Source organism: Erinaceus europaeus, chromosome 15, assembly GCF_950295315.1.
Source record: "Erinaceus europaeus chromosome 15, mEriEur2.1, whole genome shotgun sequence".
NCBI classification, from domain to species: domain Eukaryota; kingdom Metazoa; phylum Chordata; class Mammalia; order Eulipotyphla; family Erinaceidae; genus Erinaceus; species Erinaceus europaeus.
In genome coordinates this window covers 23,151,195-23,175,381 of record NC_080176.1, presented here as the reverse complement: position 1 = coordinate 23,175,381, position 24,187 = coordinate 23,151,195, and the positions used below count along the sequence as shown (strand labels likewise).

The window sequence follows — 24,187 nt, the reverse complement described above, 5'->3', positions numbered from 1 at the left end:
CCGCCATCAGGTGGTTCCAGGCTCCAAGGTGAAGTTGCCGCTGCCGTACTGCATCCTGCGGCACCACCAGGAGCCGGGCTTCACCACCGAGAGGCCCAACTCCTTCTAGGCCCCTGAAGGCTACCTGCTCCCACCCCACAAGTGTTCCAATAAATGTTCCGTCTACCAAATCGAAAGAAAAAAGAACCAGAGCATCACTGCCCCGTGTGATGCTGAGGACTGAATTCAGGACCTCCTGCTTGAGGGGCCGACACTTACCTGCTACACCACCTCCTGTGCCACCAGAGCCCACCTGGCTGGAAGCACCCTCCCCCTGCTTGTTTGCCCCCGGCCTCCACCTGGGGGTATACAGCCAGCCTGCAGGCTTTTCAGGCTAGAGTCAAAGGGAACCCCACATCCCAGCAGCTGGGGAGCCAGGCAGCCTCCAACTTGCAGGGGGTGGGGCAGTGTGAGTGGAGACAGGAGAAGGGGCACCTGAGGGTCCTGACTGGACACTGGCCTGGGCCTGGAGTTGTGTAGTCTGTAGCCAGGAGAGTGCTGGGCTGTGGGGACCCTCCAGGAGGAGCCCTGGGCCTGGCAGGAAGCAAAGAAGCTCCAAACTGGCCTTGTCAGGAGCCCCAGCACCCAGAGCTGGGTGCACAGAAGAATCTCTGCTGCTCTCTCCCTGGGGCCCCACCTGGTCCTTAAGGTGCCCAGCTGGGCCCCAGCTGACACCCCACTGCCCAGCACATCAGGGCCCAGGATGGAAGGGTGTAGGGGAAGCCTTTTCCTACCAGCTGGGGCGGTCCTCTTGGCTCACTCATCACACTGTGAGTTGTCCAGGAGCAGGGGGGTCCTAGGCTGAGGTGACTTGTGGGGGGCGGGGGAGATGAGGAGCCTCCTATGCCCCTGGGCAGCCATAGTGACCCCACCAAGTGCACACCCCGTGCCCTGTAGTGCGCTTCCCAGGGCCATTGCAGCATGCACCCCTGCACCCAGACCCATAGCCCTGCACTCACAGCACTATGCACCCCTGCACCCAGGGCATAGTGCACCTGTGCACTCCTGCATCCAGGGCTAGAGAACTATGAACTGCTGCACCCAGGGTCATGGCCCAGGTGCACCCCTGCACCCAGAGAGGCGTGCACCCCAGCCCATAGCAGCATGCGCCTTGCATCCTGTGCTTAGGTACCCTGCCTCCCCCACCCCCCGTGCCCAGGGGACCCATGCGACTCAGCCCATGCGCCCTGCGCCCTGGGCTTCGGCACCATGCACCCCGCACTCAGAGACCCGTGCACCCCGCACCCAGGCCCCGCCGGCACCGGGCCTGGAAGAGTTAAGCCCACCGAGCTGGAGCGGCCTAGAGCGGCGGCGGCGGCAGCGGGGCCAGGGCGCGGGGCGCGGGGCGCGGGCGGGGGACAGGATGCGGCTGTCGGGGGACTTCCTGTGCCGGCCCTCGCCCCCGCCCCTGCCGGCCGCTGCCCGCACGGACACTCGGGCGGGGGCAGCTCTGGGGACCCCCGGCCCCGCCGACACACACCGGGAGCCCCAGTCCCCGCGCCCCCAGCCATGGGTCTCTGCTGAGCCCCGCGCCCCAGTCGGAGAGCCACCAATTCCGCCCGCGCTGCCTCCGCTCCGCGCCCCGCCCCCTCGGCGGCTGACAGCGGACCAGGAGGGCCGGCGGGGGCCGGGTGCCCCCAAATCCGAGCCGGATGGGGACGCCCCAGGAAGGAGCAGGCTGATCGCCGCCTCGGGCCTTTACCTGCTGACCCCTGGGACCACACCTGGGGGTGGAGGGCTACCCGGAGCAGGACATGTTTCGCCAGGTGAGAGGGCAGCCCCGTGAAGGGGCAGATAGTGAGGGGAGGACTGGGGGAGGGGGTATCCCGGTGAGGGGGACAGAGCCAGTTGGGGGGCGAGCAGAGCCAGGTGAAGGGGTAGCCCTGTGTGTGGGGGGCATAACCAGGTGAGGGGGGGCATCCCTGTGAGGGGGGGTCCAGCCAGGTGGGGGGACAGGGGGAGCAGAGCCAGGTGAAGGGAGCAACCAGGTGAGGGGGCAGTCAGGTGGGGGGGGGCAGAACCAGGTGAGGGGAGAAACCAGGTGAGGGGGCAGTCAGGTGGGGGGGGCAGAACCAGGTGAGGGAGCAGAACCAGGTGAGGGGGGCAGAGCCAGATGGGGGGGCAGCCCTGTGAGAGGGGTTCAGCCAGGTGAGGGGGAACACGATGAGGGGGAGCAGAGCCAGATGAGGGGAGCAGCCAGGTGAGGGGGCAGTCAGGTGGGAGGGGGTAGAGCCAGGTGATGGGGCAGTCAGGTGGGGGTGGCAGAGCCAGATGAGGGGGCAGTCAGGTGGGGGGGCAGGCAGTACCCCCAGGGAAGGAGCCTGTGTTCCATATTCTGAGGACTGGAGGGACTGGCAGAGGGAGGACTAGTGTGAGCACACCTTTTTAGGGTGGGAGGGTGGCCACCAAAGCAGCAGCGTCCCTCCAGACCCCAAGACATGGGGCACAGGCCCAGCCAGGGCTGCTGCTTGTGAGGAGCTGGGCCAGGAGACCTGGCACCTGGCAAGCCCCTGGGAGGCCAGGCAGCAGGGAGGTGACAGGGAGGTGGTCAGTGCCTGGCTGGGGCAGGTGTGACCTGTAGGCTCGCCCAGTGCCCCTCTCTACCTGCGACTGGATGTGGGGATGGGTGGCTGTGTGAAGCACAAATGGTCTTGGACCCCAAAGCTATAGAACTGTCTCATTTGCAGCACTGGTGGCACCATTCCTGCGGGGCCAAGGTGGGGGCAGGTTCTGGCTACCCATGTACCCCCCATCTAGACAGTCCGCATCTTTTCTCTCAGCGCAGCTGGCCCCCTCTGAGATCTCCCCCAGACCGTTGGGATGGAAGTCGGGCCGGCCACACAGACCTTTGTGCTGGAGCTCCGGTGTCTAGAAGATGGGGCCCCCGTCCCTGGCACTCTCTCAGGTGAGGGGCCCAGGGGGCTCCAATCTCCTAAACCAGGAGATTCTGTGGCTGGAGTCCCCTGTCAAGAGTGGTGTGTGTGAGCAGAGCAGGGGTGGGGGGCAGCTTGCCGTCTGGATTAGTGTCACCGGCAGTTTGAGGGCCTGGGGGAAAGTGCACCTCCCCACACTGGCTGGCTTCAGCAGCCTCTAGTGCCCCCCAGCATCTTTGACTCTGGGCTCCAGTTCTCAGACTGACTCCAGGGCCTGCGGGTCAGTCTCTCTCTTGTCTCCTGGGCCTCTAGGCTGGTCTTATGACCTCTGACCCCACTGTACTTCTGGCCACCTGTCCCCTCCTTTGCTCAGCAGTGCATGTGGCTCCAAGAACCTTCAGAGACAGGCAAGCATAGCTACACCCTTGGGGTTCGCTTGCCAGCTTTTTGCTTTCAGAGTGCATGGCCAGGGCAGGTTAGATGACCCCAAGAGGACCAAGAGGATGCAGGGCTTGGAGGCAGGAGTGACCAGGGCTAGCAGGGCGCCCTGCCATGGAAGCCCCAAGAGGGAGAGTGTTCTGGGTTCTCATATGTCGCTGACCCTGACAATCACTCCCTCCCTCCCTGAATCCCAAGTCCCTGAGAAATAGTTTATCTGCTTGTGTACAAGGGGAAACTGAGGCAGTATGGTGGTGGTGGTTGGGAAAGCTAGTCATCCCCGACCCAGGATGACAGGCCCCAGGCCCCTGCAGGCTCTGGGCTCTTTTTAGTGGAACTAGTGAACCCTGGGTTTCCCACCAGCCGACAGCCTTCAGAGGGGTCTGAACCCGTGGGACGCAGTGGGATGTTCACACCCCCTCTCCAGGTTCTTGGGGGTTCAGCAGGATGCCTTCATTGGTCTCTTTAAGCCGGAGCTGTAGTGGCCTGGCCCTTGCCAGGCAGAAAGGCCCAGGGCTACAGAGTGAGTGATTAAGGATGTGGGGCAGGGGGCTCGGGGCCTTGCAGGGAACACTGGGACCCCGTGGGCTCATTGAGGCTTGGTGACTTTTCCTGGAGGGGGCATGTAGGTGGGGTATGGGGTGGCAGGGTCTGTTGCTCTATCTGCAGGCACCCTGACATTCTCCTTGCAGGTGGCAGCAGGAGCAGTGAGAGTCAGGAGGAAGAAGAGACTCAGAAGATCAGCAGCAGCCCCCCGGGGCCAGCAGCCCCGGCCTCAATGGGGAATGGCGACCCCACTGAGGATGCCCGGCCTGAGGAGCAGGAGCTGTCGCTGCAGCCAGGGAGCCAGGTGGTGGGACATCAGCCAGAAGTGCAGCAGCAGGGCCACAAGGAGCAGGGACTGCAGCCTCCACAGCCGCAGGCTCTACAGGACAGAGAGCAGCCCCTGGGCCATCAGCCGCTGGGGCCACCGCAGCAGCAGGAGGAGCGGATTCAGACACAGTGGCCGGAAGGGGGACAGCAGCAGCAGCCATTAGAGCAGGAGAAGCCGCCACCACAAGAACCTGCACAGCAGCAGCTGCAGCTGCAGCAACCACAGCAAGAAAAGGAGCATCTGCAGCAGGAACAGCAACCGTTGCTGCTGCAACAGCTGGAGCAAGGACAGCTGACAGAGGGACAGCAGCTGCAACAGCAACAGGAACAGGCACAGCAGGAACACTTACAGCACCAGTTGCAGCACCAGCGGCTACAGCAGCAGCTGCAGCAACAGCAGCAAGAACAGTTGCAGCAGCAACTGCAGCAGGAACAGCTTCAGCAGCAGCTAATGCTGCAGCAGCTACAGCAGCAGCAACTGTTGCTGCAGCAGCAAGAACAGTTACAGCAGCAGCAGCTGTTGCGGCAGCAGCAAGAACAGCTGCAGCAGCAACTGAGACAGCAGCAGGAGCAACTACAACAGCAGCTACTACAGCAGCAGCAGTTACAGCAGCAGCAGCTGCTGCAACAGCAGCAGCAAGAACAGTTACAGCAGCAGCTGTTGCAACAACAGCAGTTACAGCAGCAGCAGTTGCTACAGCAGCAAGAGCAGCTGCTGCAGCAGCAACAGCAGGAACAGCTGCAACAGCTACAGCAGCAGCAGCAGCAAGAACAGTTGCTGCAGCATCAAGAACAGTTGCAACAACCACAGCAGCAGGAACAGCCGCAGCCGCAGCCCGGGCCCCTGGAGCCCGAGGAGGAGGAGGTGGAGCTGGAGCTTATGCCCGTGGACCTGGGGGCCGAGCAAGAGCTGGAGCAGCAGCGGCTGGAGCTGGAGCGGCAGCAGGAGCTGGAGCGGCAGCAGGAGCAGCGGCAGCTGCAGCTCAAGCTGCAGGCAGAGCTGCAGCAGCTGGAGCAGCAGCTGGAGCAGCAGCAGCAGCAGCTGGAGCAGCAGGAGGTGCAGCTGGAGCTGACGCCCGTGCAGCCCGAGCTGCAGCTGGAGCTGTTGCCCGCGGGCCCGGCGGCAGCGGCGGGCGCAGGGGGTGAGGCTGTGGTGGTGGCGCCCCCCGGCTACGTGGTGCTGCAGGAGCTGGTGGTGCTACCCGCCGTGGCGGCGCCCTCCGTGATGCCCATTCCGGGCCCCGCAGGCAGCGCCGCCCTCACCCCAGCCCGCCAGCGGAGGAGGCGACGCGCCAGGGAGCGGCCGACCATCTGCAGCGAGTGCGGCAAGGGCTTCAGCCGCAGTACCGACCTGGTGCGGCACCAGGCCACGCACACGGGGGAGCGCCCACACCGCTGCGGGGAGTGCGGCAAGGGCTTCTCGCAGCACTCCAACCTGGTCACGCACCAGCGCATCCACACAGGCGAGAAGCCGTACGCCTGCAGTTACTGCAGCAAGCGCTTCAGCGAGAGCTCGGCCCTGGTGCAGCACCAGCGCACGCACACGGGCGAGCGGCCCTACGCCTGCACTGACTGCGGCAAGCGGTTCAGCGTCTCCTCCAACCTGCTGCGCCACCGCCGCACGCACTCGGGCGAGCGGCCCTACGTGTGCGAGGACTGCGGCGAGCGCTTCCGCCACAAGGTGCAGATCCGCCGCCACGAGCGCCAGCTGCACGGCGCCGGCCGCTCCCGGGGGCTCGGCCTGCTGCGCACCACGCGGACGGCCGGTACGGGGGCTGCGCGCCCTGACCCCGCACCCTGAGCCCGTGTGCGCCCTGAACCGGCGGCGTCTAGGCCCGGGAGCACCCCATGCGCCCCCTGCCGGACGACTGAGCCTGCAGGCCAGGAAGCAGCCAGTGCGCCCCCTCCCGGAGCCTCCGGACTGGGAAGCAACTCGTGCGCGCGCCATGAGTCGACCCTGGGGCCAGGGAGACTGTGAGCCCCCATCCCGGAGACTCCGGGTGCCCTGAGCCAACTCTGGGGACGGGGAGCCCGTGCGCACGCTTCTGGGGCGTCCAGGCCAGGAAGCAGCCCGGGCGCCCTGATCTGGGAGGTCCCAGGTCGAGAAGCAGCCTGGGCGCCCCTTCCGGGAGCCTCCGGACTGGGAAGGAGACGACTGCACTCGCCTTGAGCCGGTTCCCGGGGCCAAAGAGCCCGTGCGCCCCCTGTTGGAGCGTCTAAACAGGGAGGCAGGTCATGCGCCTCCCGCGGGTTCCTGGGGCCCAGGAGCCCGTGCGCCCCCTAATGGTTCCCGGAGCCAAGGAGCCCGTGCGACCCTTCCTGGGTCTTCTAGGCTGGGAGGAAGCCCGTGCGCCCTGAACTGAGGGCTCCCAGGCCCAGAAGCAGCTTGTGCACCTCTCCCCCCACCCCCACCCAGCCTCCAGGCTGAGGCAACCCCTACTGGTTCCCGGGGAACCAGGCCTTGCGCCCCAGCGTGCGCTCTTAAGCCATCTGCTGGGGCCAATGAGCCTGTGCACTCCCCTCCCGGGGTCTTCAGGCTGGGAAGCTGCTTGAACTGGGGGCTTCCAGGCCCAGAAGCGGCCCTTCACCTGCCCCCTCGGAAGGGCTTATCGACCTCGCTTCTGTGTCCTGTGTCCAAGGATTTCCCCAGAAAAGGTTAACACCTTGAACTACCGCATTCACGGAGATGGAGGAGAAGGAATTACACAGCCCCCTGGTGACCTAGACAGCTCCTTCATGGCTCCAGCAGCACAAAAGAAAACAAAAAACAAAACAAACAAACAAAACAACCAAGAAGTGCCAACTGGGTTTGGGGCATGGAGGGACGAGAGGTCCAAGTGGTTGTCACCAAGAACTTGGGACCTAACCCAACAGGAGCCAGAAGAGAAGATTTGGAAGTTGGACGGTAGTGAAGTGGGTTAAGTGCAGGTGGCGCAAAGCAAGGACTGGTGTAAGGATCCCAGTTCCAGCCCCCGGCTCCCCACCTGCAGGGGAGTCGCTTCACAGGTGGTGAAGCAGGTCTGCAGGTGTCTATCTTTCTCTCCCCCTCTCTGTCTTCCCCTCCTCTCTCCATTTCTCACTGTCGTATCTAACAACAACGACATCATTAATAACTACTACAACAATAAAACAAGGGCAACAAAAGGGAAAATAAATAAATATTTAAAAAAAAGAAGAAGAGAAGACTTGCCAGTGATGCCATGTGACACGATGGACCACTCTCCAGGGGAAGAGCCGACCAGCCGGCAGGAGAGTGGAGTCCTCAGCGGCAGTCTCCCTGCAAAAGCTTCCTAGAAGGGAAACTGGCATCAGCCTGCTTGAAATGAGTGTTCACACGCATACGGTCTCCAGGTCCGCCATGTCACTGTGCAGTGACATGGGGCCCAGCTCTGAGGGCCCGGAGTGACAGCTCTCCCCCCACCCCCCCACCAGCAACAAAGAAGCTCTGGGTCTCTTAGCTCCCTTGTCCACAGCGACCCCTGCAGGTCCAGGGTGGAAGTTGCAGTTGAAGCACAGAACATTCTGGAAGTTTCTCCAGGACCATAAATCACCCTTCCACCTCCAAGAACCTGACTTAGGCCTCCCCGTGTCCCCGAACTGAGGCTTGTGGGGGGCGGGGTGCTGACCCCAGGACTCTTCTAGGTCAGGCAACAGGAGTGAGGGGCAGGGGCTGGCCTGAGCAGAACCCCCCCTCAGTTGCAGGGAGAGAGTTTGGATGACAGGGATGTTCTCCCCAACATTCACAAAGCATACCCTAGGGTCTGTAAGAGCAGCAGTGTTAATAGCTGAGGTCTGTGGGGGAGGTGGGCAGTGCAGGAGGCTGACCCCCCTCACCTCTGTCCCCCCAAACACTCCCTGCTGGTCAGATCCCACGCACACAGCTGCTTGACGCGTGGGCAAGTGAGAGGCAAAAAACAGGGAAATAAATGGAAAGGAAGAATCCCCCCCAAGAAATTGTGTGTGTGCGTGCTCTGGCTGTGCACCTCTCTCCTGGATGCACGAGAGGCTGGCACCTCTCTCCCAAGTCCTTACCCAGACATCCCCGGGGGAGAGCTGGGGGGGGGGGGCTGAGGAGGCTTGGCTGTGAGTCCACTTGGACCGAGACAGGGGAGTGCTGGGAGGGTGAGCCTGTGCAGGGTGGCCACACCAGAGGGGTCATGAGATGGGGGACCCTGCTTGACCCTGTTTTTCCCTTGATTCTACATACTTAGTGATGTCCCAGTGCCTAACACTCCTTGGTTCTAAGACTCAACTGGTCTGATCCCATCAGGTCCTTTTTTTCTTTAAAGATTTAGCTATCCAGAGGCCAGGCAGTGGCGCATCTGCTTAAGCACACACATTACAGTGCGCAAGGACCCAGGTTCAAGCCTCCAGTCCCCACCTGCAGGGGGAAAGCTTCAGAAGTGGTGAAGCAGGGCTGCAGGTGTGTCTCTGTCTCTCTTCCTCCCTATCTCTCCTCTCAATTTCTCTGTCTCTATCCAATAATAAATAACATATTTAGCTGTCCATGAGAGACACACAGAGAGAGAGACAGACAGACAGACATACACAGGACACACACCAGAGCATCGCTCTGGCACAGTCAATGCTGGGGACCAAACTCAGGACCCCTTGCTTGTGAGTCCAGCTCTCTGTCATGGAGCCACCTCCCAGGCCCCTTTGCCAACCCTGCCTGTTTGCTTCAGTCGCTTATGGGGGGCCCTGGAGCTGTGGAGCCGTGCAGTACAGAGTGCTGGCTCTTCTGGGGGTGGCCTCCTCTGCCCTCTGGAGTCTGCACCTCTCCTATTCCTTCTCCCTGGAGGCTCCTTGTGGTGAGTGGTGACGCCTGTGATGGCTGGGACTGGACACCAGGTGGCGCTCCAGGTCCACCGCTCACTCCAGCTACTGGGAGCAGTGGTTATAGTCCATTGAGTGGGAGACCTGGGGGTTCTTGCTGAGCAGTTAACTGGGTGATGGGGAGCAGGAGAGGGTAGTGCCGACAGCCACCAACCTATGGCATAGGGAGAGCTGCAAAGCCAGGGGCAGTGTGGTGTTTCTGTATCAAGGCAGGGGCAAGACAGAGCAGAGTGGTGCTCTGGTTTCTCCCTCTCTTCCTCAGGAAAATATTTCTTCCCAAATAACCAAAGCAAGGTGGTCTGGAGGGTGGCACAGTGGATAAAGCAGTGGACTCTCAAGCAAGAGGTCCAGAGTTCAATCCCCAGCAACACATATACCAGAGTGATGTCTGGTGCCTTCTCTCTCTCTCTCTCCTCTTTCTACCTTCTTTATGAATAAATCTTCTTCTAGCGTTTGCCCTTCTTCCATAGCCAGTCAACAGCAAAGCTGTCAGGAGCTGCTTGTTGCTGGCTTTGAAAGTGACTGGGATCCATGTGGATTCAGTCGGCTAGGAAGGATCGTCAGTTTCCCCAATGAATGGGTACTCACGGGATGCACCACGAGAAGGTCGATCCAATGCAACCCTATGAATAAATAATAAGATATATATATTATAGCGCAAGGACCGGAGTAAGGATCCTGGTTTGAGCTTCTGGCTCCCCACCTGCAGGGGGGGCCGCTTCACAAGCAGTGAAGCAGGTCTGCAGGTGTTTGCCTTTCTCTTCGCCTCTCTGTCTCCCCCTCCCCTCTTGATTTCTCTCTGTCCTATCCAACAACAACAACAGCAGTAACAACAATAACAACAATAATAAACAACAAGGGCAACAAAAAGGGAAAAAACAGCCTCCAGGAGCAGTGGATTCATAGTGCAGGCACCGAGCCCCCAAAAATAAACCTGGAGGCAAAAAGATATAAAAATTATAAAAAGAAAAAAAAAGTGGCCTCCAGGAACACTGGAGTTGTGTACACCCCAAGTCTCAGTGACAGCTCTGGTGGGAAAAGAATAGAACAGAAACCTGGAACAGTCTGGGAGGTGGCACAGTGGGTGGGGTGTTGCAAAGAAAAGGGACAAGGGGTCCACCCATGGGGAGGGGGACAAGGACACTGTGTGTGGGGGGATAGTAACATCTAGCAGGTGCTCGAGATTCAAGATTCGAGTCCGACAGACCTGACTTGGGTGGCCGGGAGAGGAACTCATGGGAGTGGGGGGAGGAGGTGGATCAGATAGGGAGGGTGGGGCAGGGTAGGGGGGTCCTGGCTCAACAGACAGGATTTTCGCTGAAATTCAGCAAACTCAAAGCAGAGCCAGGAGTTCAGACACTGAGGCCCGACTGAAATGGGCCTCCAGCGAGTCTGTCCTTGGAGAGACACTGTGTCCCCTTCCTCTACATCCCTACCTGTCTGAGTCTGGACCCCACCCTGCCCTGCTGCTTTCTGCTTCCTTGCAGGACCCAGATTGGTGACACTCTCAGAAGCCCCTGCCCCAAGCCTATGTCCCCTTCCATCTGTGTGTGTGGGGGGGAGGGTTTGATCAACCCTACCTGCTGGGGGGTACTGCCTGGTGCCTTGGGGACCCCTCCGAGTCCCGAGGCTCCAGCCCTGCCCCACACCTCCAAGCTCAGGCTCAGGTCCCCTCTACCCCAGTTTCTGGTCACCAGTTGAGCTTGGCTGAGATGCCACCTGTCCTTGTGGTCCTGGGACCCTTTACCACTGCCCCCTTGGCTCCTGGCCCTCCTCTAGAGGACATTCATCCCTGGGCTTCCAGATTTGCCCTGTCACAGTCTCAGGAGTCACTGGGCCACTGAAAGCGCTGCCTGGCCTGGGAAACAGGCGCGTGTTGGGGATGGAGGATACAGTGCACCAGGGGCCACGCATAAGGAGCGCAGGGGAGAGTGGCACCAGTGAGGGGTGCCGGGGGAGGGTGCAGGTGGGGAGGTTCAGGTGAGAAGGTTCAGGTGGGGATACTAGTGGGAGGATACAGATGAGGATACCAGTGAGGGGGTGCAGAGAAGGGGTGCAGGGGAGGGTGTACCAGTGAGGGGGTGCGGGTGAGAGAGGTACAGGTGAGCGGGTGCCGTTAGTGAATGCAGGGGAGGAGATACAGTTGGGATGCAGGTGAGGGGGTACAGGTAGCGGGTACAGGTGAAGGGGTGCAGGGGAGGGGATACAGTGTGGGGATCCAGGTGAGGTTCTAGAGGTGAGGGGTGCAGGTGAGGAGTGTAGGTGAGGGGGTGCAGGTGAGAGGGTCCTTGCGGTGGTGGGCACACTGCCCTTGTTGGGGATGTCCAAGGGGAAATAGGGTTGGGGGAACAAGGGGTACTGGGGAATCTAGTTGGGGGCATGGGCTTCAGGGGGCATTGCCTTTGGAGGGAGTAGGGGTCTGCAAGCCGGAGGTGGGGGATCTTCTGGGGGGATTGGTCTCAAGAAGCAGGGGTGTCTAGCAGGTTGGTGATCTCCAGGAGGGATCGAGTCTTGGGAGTGGGGACCAGGCTGTGGAGGCTGGGGGGGGGGGCAACAGGTCTGCGGTGAGCAGAGGCCTGCAGGGGGGGCACGGTCTGGGGACACGGGGTCTCCTGGGCAGATCGAGCTGGGGGGCAAGGGTCTTGGGGGCCATTAGGTCTGGGGAGCAGAGGTTTTAGGGGCTATGGGTCTGGGTGTGCAGGGGTTTCTGGGGGCAAGGGTCTGTGGGAGCAGGGTTTTCTGGGGCATGGTCTGGGGGGTCAGGGGTTCCTGGGGTCATGGGTTTGGGGGAATCAGGGATATCTGGGAGCCATGCGTCAGGGGGAGCAGGGTTTCTGGGGGCCATGGGTCTGGGGCAGCAGAGGTTTGGGGGGGCATGGTCTGGGGATGCAGGGGCTTCTGGGGCACTCAGATCTGCGGTCCTGCGGAGGGCTGCACAGCGGGTGAGTGGGCGCGTGGGAGACCGGCGCGACCCTCCGTCCCCCGCCCGCCGCAGCTCCGCTGGCCGTGTGACCGGAAGTGCCCCCCCGCGGGCGCGGGCGAGGCGGGGCGGTGCCGGCACTTCCGGTGCCCACGCGCCGCCGCGCACTCGGGGCGTCACTTTGTGTCGGGGGGCCGGGGCGCGGGCGGCGTGGCCGCGGTGAGTGCGCGGGGCGGGGCGGCTGTCCCGCACGCCGGGGGCCGCGGGGTCGGGACGGGGGCCCGGGTGCCGCTCCCACACTGCTGCCGCCCGCGGACCCGCCAGGGGCGCCCCGGGGGGCGGGGACCCCGGGGACGTGCCCGCAGCCCCCCATCTCCCCGCGGCGGCGGGCGGGGCCGGGCCCGAGTGGCCCCCGGGGACACACCCATCCGGGAGCGGCTGTCAGTGCCGCGGGTCTGCGGGCAGGGGGCCTGGGCCGGGGACACCCCGAACTGGCTTTGTGCCCTGGGGGACTGGCGGGTCCCCCGCCGCTGCACCCGGGAATCCGGGCCGCGGTGCTGGGCTCGGTGCTCGCCTTCGTTGCTCTCTTGCATGGACGGGCGGTTTGGGTGGGGGTGCAGGGGACGGGAAAGGGGGGTGGGGGTGCACCCCGAGGCTCAGGGCCCATGAGGGGAGACCTTGGTGCTTGCTCTGGTTCAACAAGTGTGTGCAGCGTCGGGGTGCTGCTGGGGTGGTTAGGGGCGCCCGGGGGGGCATTTGGGGGGGCTCTGCTGGCCCTCGTGCACACACCTGACCCGGGAGCCCACCCCAGGGCAGCCAGGGAGCGCGATCTGCAGACCAACTGCAGGAAAGGAGGGCTTCCTGGAGGAGGTGAAAACCTGGATAGGCACTACCTGCTGCAGATGCCGCCCTTTCTTTGCCCGATATGGCGACATGTCACCGCAGCTCGGAATGTCTGGAGCAGCGAATCCCAGGGCGCCTAGCCCCTAGTGGCATTGTTCAGAGTCTAGCAAACGGGGGAGGGGGGGATACTTGGGTCTGGGGGTTCAGGGCTTCACGATCTCTGACCTGGAAGGGCTCCAGAAGAGGAAGGCTTGTGTTTTGGGGGTGGGGGTGGGGGCTCTGACCCAGCATCCACCAAGCCCAAATCACCGAGATCCATTCTTCACTGTTCTTGAGTTGGGGGCTGGGGTTGGGGTTGCTACCCTGTTCCTGTCCACAGGTGGCCGAGACCTCCTGAGTCCTGGGCCTTTCCTGTCTCTGGTCCCTGCGTGGGCCCTTGGGAAAAGGGGCAGCAGGCTGAGTTCTGTCTTGGGGTCACCTGGGGCTCTGTCCTGTCTCCTCAAGGTGGATGCTGGACTGTGCACAATGTGAGGTTCTCACTCTGGGCGGGTTCTGGCTGGCTTGGCCCCGAGCTCAGTGGACATGGTGGTGGTGGAGATGCTGAGTGTGGGTGGGTTTCCCATTTCCCACCCACACTCAGCATCTCAGCACCACCCTCAGGGGCTGCAGGCAACAGGGCCTCTGTGGAGTCAGTGGGCATCTAGGAGCTTGTGTGTCCGGCCTGGGCATGGGGCCACTGCCTTGGGGATGACAGGCAGTGAGCAGACCAGGGCAAGGGCTCCAGGCCGGCCAGGAAGGCAAGTGCAAAGGCCCTGAGGCAGGAGGAATTTCCTTTGTACCTGGTCCTGGGCTCTCAGCTCCACTGGTGGTCAGGTTCAAGAGAGCACAGCCCTGGGCTCAGCCTGGGTGTGTAGCCTGGGCCCTGGAGGGGAAGGCATGAGGCGTGTGGGCCAGGAGGTGCGTGGGCCAGGTTGCAGCAGCTTTGCCTGCCTTTGGTGTGTCAGGTGTTGAGCAGGGCTTCAAGAAGTGGCAAGGGTGACATCTGTTTCTATACCTCACTCAGCACCTGGCACACCCAGAGAGGTGAGGGACTTGGAGCTGGGCTCCTGGGAGAGGCTGGGGGACCCCCCTCTCCTGGAGCACCCCGTCCCCAGCCTGGGTTTGATCCTGTCCCTGTGGGTCCATAGCCTGCCCTGCCCTTGTAGCTTGTGCCTGTGATGCCCGTGTGACAACGGGAGCCTCACGCCACTGGGCTTCCTGGCCCTCAGCGTGCCGTGTACCAGGACCTGGAGAGGTGGTACAGGCTGGGGACCATCCGTGGGGAAACTGGGGTTGCAGGGAAGGTCATTCTCAGGCCTCTCCTCTCTGGGTGAGCTAGGCTAGCATAGGAACACACCCCTCCACTGCCTCGCTTCCCCCCTGCCCTGCCCACCTTCTGGCTGTGGAGCTCCCTGGCTCTGCCCACCCATGCGCAGAACCCCACCCCCACCCCGGCCAAGTAGCTGGGACCCTTCCTGCACAGCAGCAGGGAGCACCCCTGACCATGGTTCCAGCACCTGCCTTGGGGAGAGCCCACGACAGAGCTTCAGGTGACCCCAAGAAAGAAGACGGCACCTTCAGGAATGCAGGGGCAAACTTCCCTGGGGCCACCAGATGGTGGGAGAGCCTGGTACCAAGGAGTGTGTGTTTGGGGGAGCCTGTTGGAGCAGGGCCATGGCTCACCCTCCTCCACTTCTGTGTTCTAGGCCACGCTGAGGGCAGAGCCCATGGCCGCCCTTCACACAGGCCCACAGGCTCCGGCCACCCCGCTGGAGGGGGCAGAGGGCGGCCCTGAGCAGGAGGACAGTGCAGTGCCAGAGGAGGAAGAAGCCGGGGGTCAGGTGGAGGTGGAGCTGGAGGACGAGGAGGATGTGGAGGTGGTGGCCCTGCCGCAGAGCCCAGTGACAGGCACCCCCAGCCCTGGCGGCAAGACCTGGTGCACGGCCCCCCGGGAAGAGGGTGAGTGAGGCACTGCCAGGAGGATGGGGAGATGGGTGGGGACTTGGACACCCCGAGGATGAAGCTGCAGCCCCAGCATTTGGCCCAGGATGAGGGCTGACCCCACTGAGCATGGACGCAGGTGGTGCTGAAGGCCACTGAGCCCTGGCCCGTCCCACAGCCCTGCAGGCCCGGGTTCCCACCCCATGGAGGGAGGATGCCCTGGAGGAGGAGGAGGAGGAGGAGCTGGAGGACGACGATGAGGAGGAAGAGGATGAGGATGCGCTGATGGCCGGGTCTCGGGTGAGCTTCTCCCCACTAGCACTCAGGTAGCAGGTGGCGCTCCCCCAGGGGCCGGGCCCCGGCACCATGGCCCTAGCTGCGTGCTGGCCATGAGTGGATCAGTGTCCAGGCCATGGCTTCTGGCTCCAGCCTCAGTGGACAGCAGTCGTTCATCTGAGGGCTCCCATTGTGGGGACACTCAGAAGTTATCTCTCAGGGCCCTGGGGGGCTGCCCCTCTTCCAGTGCACCACCCAGGGCCAGACAGTCGGGGCTGTTTCCCAGGGGCTGGTGACCTTCGAGGATGTGGCTGTGTACTTCTCTCTGGAGGAATGGGAGAGGCTGGACATGATGCAGCGGGACCTCTACCGGGACGTCATGCAGGAGAATTACGGCATCCTGGTGTCCCTGGGTAGGTGGCTGTTTGTGGCGAGGAGCCTCAGGAAGGAGAACACAGTCTCTGCCTAGTGGGGGGCCCGGGGTCCCCTCCCTGCCACCACGTGGCCATGCCACAGACAGCACCGAAGGAAGGCCTGCACAGAACCCTGAGGGCTGCAGCCAGCCCACCTACAGGGGAACCCCAGGGCCCCCCAGCTCTGACTTGGGGTGAGTCCGGGGGCCCAGCCGTGGCCTGGCAGCTCACTGAGCTGCAGTGCTACCTCTGTACCCGCCTGGGACCCCAGGGGTTGGGAGATGTGGTGAGGGTGGGAGGAGAGGGCTGGCGAGAGGGTTGGGGATGTGGAGGGAGGGATGTGGGGTCTCTGGGTGGACATCCCCCTGCAGCTGCCCACTGTGTTCCTCTCCCGGACAGGATACCCGATCCCTAAGCCCGACCTCATCGTCCGGCTGGAGCAGGGTGAGGAGCCATGGGCCCATGATAGTCCCTGCCCAGAGGAGGGAGACATCGTCACAGGCGTTTACACAGGTGGGCACCAGTGAGGCCTCCCTAGCAGGGGAGGAGCTCTGGGGGGTGGGGTGGACAGTCACCTCATGCTGCGAGGTGACCTTCAGTCTTTGAGGACTGAAGGTCCTTAGAGAAGCTACAGGTGGCCTGGAGCCCTGCTGTGCAGCCGCTGATGGCCCAGTCCCCAGTCCTGTGAATGTCCAGGCCTTTCTGGGCCTTTCTGGTCCCAGGTACGAGACAGCCTGGGTCTCCCAGCCCCTCTCCCCAGAGGACTGGGTCAGGCTGTGGAGGACGGAGTCTTTCTGTCCAGGATGGGCAGCTCTAGGCCCTGGTGGTGGTCATCACAATGGGCCAGGTCCTTGTTCCCCAGGCAGTCATAAGAGGTGTGGACTTGGTTCTCAAGCAAGGCTTTGGTCGCTATCACAGGGCACTGGCTGGAACTACTTGGGTTACTTCTTTCTGTACAGCCCCAATGCCCCCCAAAAGCAGCTCTGTTCCCCAGAAACAGTGGCTGAGTTTGACCCTTTGGGTCACTGCAGAACAGCACCCCCACCCAGTCCCTCATCCTGTTTGCTTTCAGTTTCTGATACCCAGGCAGCTAGATCTGAAAGCCATACTCTCCCTACTGCCCTTCCCTGCCCCAGAGCCTGACCTCGGGTGGGTGGCATCCCTGGGCTCCTCCTTTGGCCCCACTCCTTCCCATCCCATCTGGGGGTGTAGTCAGGCCTGCCCATGGCCATCGTCCCCTGTAGAACTGGTGAAGAGGCCGCACAGTGTCCCTGCAGCATCTGACCCTAGCCAGGGCAGGGGGCACGGGCACCTCTCCCGGCTGCCCCTGGACCCTCGGATCAGGCGTGGAGTCCCCAAGATGAGGGTATCTGTCTGTTTCTTTGAGGCTCCTCTTGGCCACATTCGGGGACATACAGTCCACTAAGACACACAGGCCCTGACTTCAGGACTTCAAATCCACTTGGGGCCCCTGAGGTCTGGAGGTCAGGTCCACAAGGACGTCCAGCTGGTCCTTTAGGGAGCAGCACCCTCCTGCTGGGCTGTCCCGGGGGCGGGGCAGAGCCACTGAGTGTCACAGTGGGGCAGCCAGTGGAAACTCAGCTTAAAATGTGAAATTGTTTTTTTTGATCCTGGGCCTTTTTTTTTTTTTTTTTTAACATTTTTCCCTTTTTTTTTTTCTTTTTTATTGTTGTTGTAGTTATTATTGTTGTTGCTATTGGTGTCATCATTGTTGGATAGGAGAGAGAGAAATCGAGAGAGGAGGGGAAGACAGAGAAGAGAGAAAGATAGACACCTGCAGGCCTGTGAAGCAACTCCCCTGCAGGTGGGGAGCCGGAGGCTTGAACTGGGATCCTTACTCCCCAGTCCTTGTGCTTCACGCCACATGCGCTTCACCGCTGTGCTACCACCCGACTCCCTCCCCCCTTTTTTTCTTTTGCACACAGCCATGATTTGTACACTCCTGCGGACTTTTATGTATCTTATTCCGTTCAGTATCAGAGACAGGAGAGAGAGGAGGAGGGGGAGGAGAGCCTCTGCAGCGCCGCTCCACTGCTAGGAAGCTTCCTCTTTGTGTGATCTCCCATGTGTTGGGCAGGGACTCGAACCCCCCCCCACCCCCCGGCCCTTGTGCACAGGGAAGCGTGACCTACTGAGTGAGCCACCTGTGATATTTTAGTTATTTGCTTATTTTAAAAATAGTTTATTTATTATTACATAGAGACAAATTGAGAGGGGAGGGAGAGATAGACACTTGCAGGCCTGCTTCACCACTCATGAAGCTTCCCCCCCCGCAGGTGGGGACCAGGTGCTTGGACCCCAGTCATTGTGCACTTAACCAGGTGCACCACCGCCTGGCCCCTTAAGTTCTTTAATAGGAACAGAAATTGAGAAGGGAAAGACACCTGCAGCCCTGCTTCACCATTTGTGAAGCTTCCCAGCCTGCAGGTGGGGATGGGGTATTTGAACTTAGTTCCTTGCAGACTGGTAATATAGTGTAGTGGCTCTGCAGAAAGCCCTTCATGCCTGAGGGACCAGAATTTCAGGTTCAAACCCAGTCTCACCAGAAGCCAGAGATACATACACCTCTGGTAGGAAAAAGCCCAAACACCCAGGTCCTTGTGCACTTGGTTTTGGATCCCGGAACACACCAGGGTCGCCCCAGTTGGCCTGAGTGCGGTGCTCTGTGTGGCACTGGTGATGAAGCTACAGTGCCATGCTGATCAACAGTCACTGTGGAGCTCAGGCTTAGACCTGCCCTTGGGGGCAGGACTCAGTGCTGGGGCTCACTCGTCCTTGGTGGTAGACCGAGGGCAGGAGAGGGACTGCTGCTCTGCAGGGGACACTGGAGCTTCTGAGGCAGAAAGCCCCTGGCTAGGCAGCTGAGGCCACAGCAGCCCCTCTGGCTGGGTGCACATGGGTATCCGGCACACCTGCGCCCTGGGGAACTGGGATTCTCCGCTTATATGTGGACAGAAGGGCAGAAATGGAAGGGGTGACTTCATCTCCTGTGGTGGGAAGCTACTACTCGAAGCCCCCATGGCCTCAGGGGACCTGGGCAGGCTTCTCCAAGGCTCAGCCCCTCGAAAAGAGCTGGATCAAGGGAGCGGGTGGGACCTTGTCCTGGATCTGCCCTGGGCGGGGAAGGGGTTCCCTGCTGCTAGCCGCCTGAGGCCAGGGGGGAAGAGCCGGGTGGGAGGGATGCTGGGTGTACGAAGGCGCTGGCTGGTACTAGCATGGCGCTGAGGTGAAGCTGGGGGAAAGGTTGGGGGGGTGTTGGGTCTGGGGGAGACAACCTGTCGCCAGTGACAGTTCCTCCAGGCACATCCCCAGCTGCATGGGCAACTGCAGACAGGTCACTCAGCTGCCACTGGGGCTTGAAATGGACATTAGTGGAGGCCAATTGAGGGGCCCTTGAAGGACTGGGGTGAGCCCCCCCCCCAGTGCAAAGAGCAGGTTCCTTCGGCTGCAGATATCCAGGGCTGAGGCTGGAACCTCTTGGATTCGAGAACCCCATGTCATCAGGGGCTCCCAGATCTGGTCCCTCTGAGGGAACCATGCTGCGGGCTCTCCTCACCTCCCTGTTGGCCCTCCCTTTGCCTCTGCAGGAGACTGGTTCTGGACCGATGACATGGAGGACCACGAGGAGGAAGATGAGGAGGACTTCCTGGCAGAGGTGGCTGAGGAGGAGAACGAGCCCCCCGGCCTGTGGTCAGCAGCCTACGGCGTGGGGGACGTGCCTGGGACGTGGGGCCCGGATGACTCTGATTCTGCACCTACCCCAGAAGGCTGGGAGCCCGACCCTGGCGGCCTGGATGAGGGGACCGAGGGGGCCGAGGGCCAGCCCTTCCCGCCAGGCCAGGCACCCTGGGCCTTCCCAGTCGTGGCAGCCCCCGCGGGGAGGCCAGACACCACATGCGACGTGTGCGGCAAGGTGTTCCCGCACCGCTCTCGCCTGGCCAAGCACCAGCGCTACCACGCGGCCGTCAAGCCCTTCGGCTGCGACGAATGCGGCAAGGGCTTCGTGTACCGCTCACACCTGGCCATCCACCAGCGCACGCACACCGGCGAGAAGCCCTTCCCCTGCCCTGACTGCGGCAAGCGCTTCGTCTACAAGTCGCACCTGGTCACACACCGGCGCATCCATACAGGCGAGCGGCCCTACCGCTGCGGCTTCTGCGGCGCGGGCTTCGGCCGCCGCTCGTACCTGGTCACGCACCAGCGCACGCACACTGGCGAGCGGCCCTACCCCTGCGCGCACTGTGGCCGCAGCTTCAGCCAGAGCTCGGCGTTGGCCCGCCACCAGGCGGTACACACGGCCGACCGCCCGCACTGCTGCCCTGCCTGCGGCCAAGCTTTCCGCCTGCGCGCCGACTTCCAGCGCCACCGGCGGGGCGGCGGCTGCGTGGAGCTCGGGGAGCGGACTGCGGCGCCTGCGGAGCCCCAGCTCGAGCGCCCAGAGCCCGGCCCAGAGGACGCGGGGGCCCCGGAAGTGCCCACCGGTCTGGGGGAGGTGCCTCCCCCCGAGCGCAAGGAGCCCCCGGAGCCCGAGCCGCCCCGCCGCTTCTTCGCGCTGGGCAACGGGCTGGGCGAGGGCCCGTCCGCGCACCCACTCGGCTTCCACTTCCCCGCGCACCCCAAGTCCTGGCTGCACCCCGACGGCTTCCCCCTGCTGACCCTCCCGGACCTGGGTGGGCGCCCTCTGCCTGGCCCCCGGGTCGGCGCGCCCTTCGGCGGCGGGGGCGGCGCGGGCATGGCGGGGGGCGGCGGGCTGCGCGCACCGGGGTCGGCCACGGCCGTCGGGGGCCTGCTGGCCGAGCCTGCGCCTGCACCCGGGGCCCCCGTGCTGGCCGACGAAGAGAGCCCGTGGATCTGCTCCGACTGCGGCAAGACTTTCGGGCGGCGCGCGGCGCTGGCCAAGCACCAGCGCTACCACGCGGGGGAGCGCCCGCACCGCTGCGCCGACTGCGGCAAGAGCTTCGTGTACGGCTCGCACCTGGCGCGCCACCGCCGCACACACACGGGCGAGCGCCCCTTCCCCTGCCCCGAGTGCGGGGCGCGCTTTGCCCGCGGCTCCCACCTGGCGGCGCACGTGCGCGGCCACACCGGCGAGAAGCCCTTCGTGTGCGGGGTGTGCGGGGCGGGCTTCAGCCGGCGCGCGCACCTGACGGCGCACGGGCGAGCGCACACCGGCGAGCGGCCCTACGCGTGTGGCGAGTGCGGGCGGCGCTTCGGCCAGAGCGCGGCGCTCACCCGTCACCAGTGGGCACACGCCGAGGAGAAGCCGCACCGCTGCCCGGACTGCGGCAAGGGCTTCGGCCACAGCTCAGACTTCAAGCGCCACCGGCGCACACACACGGGCGAGAAGCCGTTCCGCTGTACCGACTGCGGCCGCGGCTTCGCGCAGCGCTCCAACCTGGCCAAGCACCGGCGAGGCCACACGGGCGAGCGCCCCTTCCCCTGCCCCGAGTGCGGCAAGCGCTTCTCGCAGCGCTCGGTGCTCGTCACACACCAGCGCACGCACACGGGCGAGCGGCCCTACGCCTGCGCGCACTGCGGCCGCCGCTTCTCGCAGAGCTCGCACCTGCTCACGCACATGAAGACGCACCGCGGCGTGCAGGGCCCCGCGCCCAAGGCCAAGGCCGCGCCTGTGCCGCCGCCGCCAGCCCCTGTGCCTCCGCGTGCTCCCGACGGCGTGGCCGCACTGCTGGAGTTCGCGGGCGGCACCAGCTTCGGGTCAGAGCCCGCCGCCTTCGCGGGGCCCTCGGGCGCCTTCCCAGGGCACTTGCTGTGAGCGCCCCCTGCACCCCGGGCCTGGCGCTGCTCCTCCCCTCGGCTTCCAGTTCAGGGGGCAGGGGGAGGCATAAGCGGCTGGCCCCCGCGCCCTAGGGACTCCAGAGGGCGGGTGCAGGGCCCAAGCCTGGGGAGACCCCGGGCATCTTCTGCTCCAGGGCGGCTGTGGAAGTTAAAGGGCTTCATGTGCTCCTTCTGCAGAGGGTTGCGGGCGGGAGGGTTGGAGGGTCCCCGGGACAGGGGTATCGCCCCACTGGCAAAGCACAGCCCGGGAAGGAGGGAAAGCCGGACACCAAATGCATGGCCCCGAGCAGGCAGGCGGCGGGGTGGCAGCATCCCAGGGCGCCCCAAGCCTTATTCTCCCAGACCTCACGCCCCTCCCGAGCCCAGACTCCAGCCCCGGCTCGGGGGTTATCCTCAGCCTCTCGAAGGCCTCTGGTACTCTCACCTCGGTGGCCAACAGGCCCCGGGGAGCCCCAGCTTCCACTGCCCAGGCCGCAGAGGCCCGCTCAGCCCTGAAACCGCAGGGCTGCGGTCACCACACACACAGTCAGGGTCCGGTGACCAACCGCGGGACCTTGTCCCTCGCTGCCATGCCCAACTCATGGGCCCCAAACTCCAAGACACACAAAGCACCAACTATGCAAGACCCGGGGGGTTGGAGGGACCCACACTCATTGACACCCCCGAGGGGTCACAACAGATGGGACCAGAGAAGAGATTCAGAAAGAATCGCATTCCCTTGTTAGAGCAAGTTCCTCCTGTAGTGTAGACAGGGCCTTGGCAGACAGCCTCAGGCAGGGCTGGGAGGCTCAGTGGTCTGAGGCAGGTGTTAGGGTAACCCTGTGAGAAGGAGACAGCGGGAGTGAGTATCTGGTGATTCCTCTGTTCCCAGTGCTGAACTCTCCTGAGACACAGGAGAGGGTCCAGGGTCTGGCTCCATCATCAGGGCCCCCCCACACCCGGTCCACCTTTGGGTGCTTATCATGGGCCCAGCTTTAATATGCGGGGCAGAGACGTGCAGCCGCTGTCCCTTGGGCCCAGCCCGAAACACTTCTGAGTGGTTTCCCTCCAGGAAACTAAGCCAGTGAGGACTCCACCTGAATGAGCTTGGGCCCCTGCTGCCTGTGTTCACCACCTCTTACAGGGAGTCCCCAGTGGGACCCCTACACTGCCAGGTACTCCTTAGTGACACACTGATCTCAGGACAGCCTCCCTGTGGTCCCCGCCAGGGGCCAGCCTCTCCCTGGAGGTCCAGATCCGTGCCTGAGTCACTGACCTTCCCTCCAAGGTCCCTCCCCACAACCACAGGGGAGCACTGAGCCAGGCCCCCCCATTCCTATCTTCCAAACAGTCCATCCACCACACCAGATCCCACCCCTCCTTATACCTTGGGTGTGAAAAAAAATGAACTATGATACCAAGTAAATGCTCTTTGCAAATGCAGCTTGGAAGTGTGAGGTCTGAACTTGCCATTTCAGTTCTAACAAAATGAAGAAAACGTTCTGAGTGGCAGGTGCGTGTGAAGACCTGGTCTGGGAACCGTGACCTGGAGGAGCTCGGGAAGCTGGAGTGGGCCCGGGTAGAGCTTACAGTGTCCAGCCAAATAAAAACTTTTTTCCTAAATGTTACTTTAATTTTATTAATATTAGGGAGTCAGAAACTCAGTCGTGATGGTCTTAGAGAAAAAAAAAAAAAGTAGGCAGCCTTCCTTGTTCTGAGAAGATTCTGGGTTTTAGGATTCCTTCTACACAGGTCAGTGTGGCTTCTCTCCTCTTGGCCAGGGAGGGGTGGTGGTCTTCAAGAGGTGACCTCTGGAAGGTGGCGCCTGAGTGTCGAAGCCCCAGAACACCTCCGGTCTCCACCTCTGTTGTTATCTCCCAGCGTCTCTGTTCTCACCCACACAGACCTCATCCTTTTGCTAAATCTCTCCAGACATTCCTTCCTGACACTTCCTTCAATTGGCCGTGTATGGAGTAAGTATTTTCGAGGGGGGGTGTATTTATTAAATAAAGCTTTATGATCCTTGTTCACTGCCTTTCTCCTGGCTGTCAGGTGCATGTCGCTCATGGTTCCTGCAGGCACCGGGCAGAGTCCTGTGTAGGAAAAGGTCTCAAAGCCAGGGACAGACGTCGCCGATACTCTTGCTCTCTTCTTTCTCATTCTTTTTTTTTTTTTTTTTTAATTTTTTCTATTTTTGTATTCCCTTTTGTTGCCCTTGTTGTTTTATTGTTGTAGTTATTGTTGTCGTCGTTGTTGGATAGGACAGAGAGAAATGGAGAGAGGAGGGGAAGACGGGGAGGGGAAGACAGAGAAGGGGAGGGGGAGAGAAAGACAGACACCTGCAGACCTGCTTCACCGCCTGTGAAGCGACTCCCCTGCCGGTGGGGAGCCGGGGTTCGAACCGGGATCCTTATGCTGGTCCTTGCGTTTTGCGCCACCTGTGCTTAACCCGCTGCACTACAGCCTGACTCCCTTTTTTTTTTTTAATTTAATTATTATTGGATAGAGAAATTGTGAGGGAAGGGAGATTGAGAGGATAGAGGGAGAGAGACAGACACCTGCAGCCCTGCTTCACTGCTTGTTAAGCTTTCCCCTGCAGGTGGGGACCCCAGGCTTGAACCTGGGTCCTTGTGCTCTGTAATGTAAACACTTAACCAGGTGTGCCACCACCTGCCCCCTTTTCAAATTCATTCTAATTTAATTTTTTAAATTGTTACTTATTGGATAGAGACAGCCAGAAATCAAGAGGAAAGGGAGAGATAGAGGAGAGAGACACCTGGCAGCCCTGCCTCACCACTTGTGAAGCTTTCTCCCTGCAGGTGGGGCCCAGGGGCTTGAACCCGGCTCCTTGCACACTGTAACGTGCGCCACCGCCTGGCCCCACTCATTCATTTTTTTTA

General features: G+C 62.2%; 1 protein-coding gene across 1 annotated transcript; it reads left to right on the top strand.

The window, feature by feature from the left end:
* Nucleotides 1–1,352: 1,352 nt before the first annotated feature.
* Nucleotides 1,353–23,317, top strand: LOC103115327 (zinc finger protein 316). The gene is made up of 9 exons (XM_060172310.1): nt 1,353–1,805; nt 2,820–2,944; nt 4,043–6,015; nt 12,055–12,432; nt 14,568–14,820; nt 14,981–15,102; nt 15,365–15,491; nt 15,891–16,004; nt 19,100–23,317. The coding sequence occupies exons 2-9, from the start codon at nt 2,860–2,862 to the stop codon at nt 21,283–21,285; spliced, it is 5,238 nt and encodes a 1,745-aa protein (XP_060028293.1). The 5' UTR covers nt 1,353–1,805; nt 2,820–2,859; the 3' UTR covers nt 21,286–23,317.
* Nucleotides 23,318–24,187: the final 870 nt, after the last annotated feature.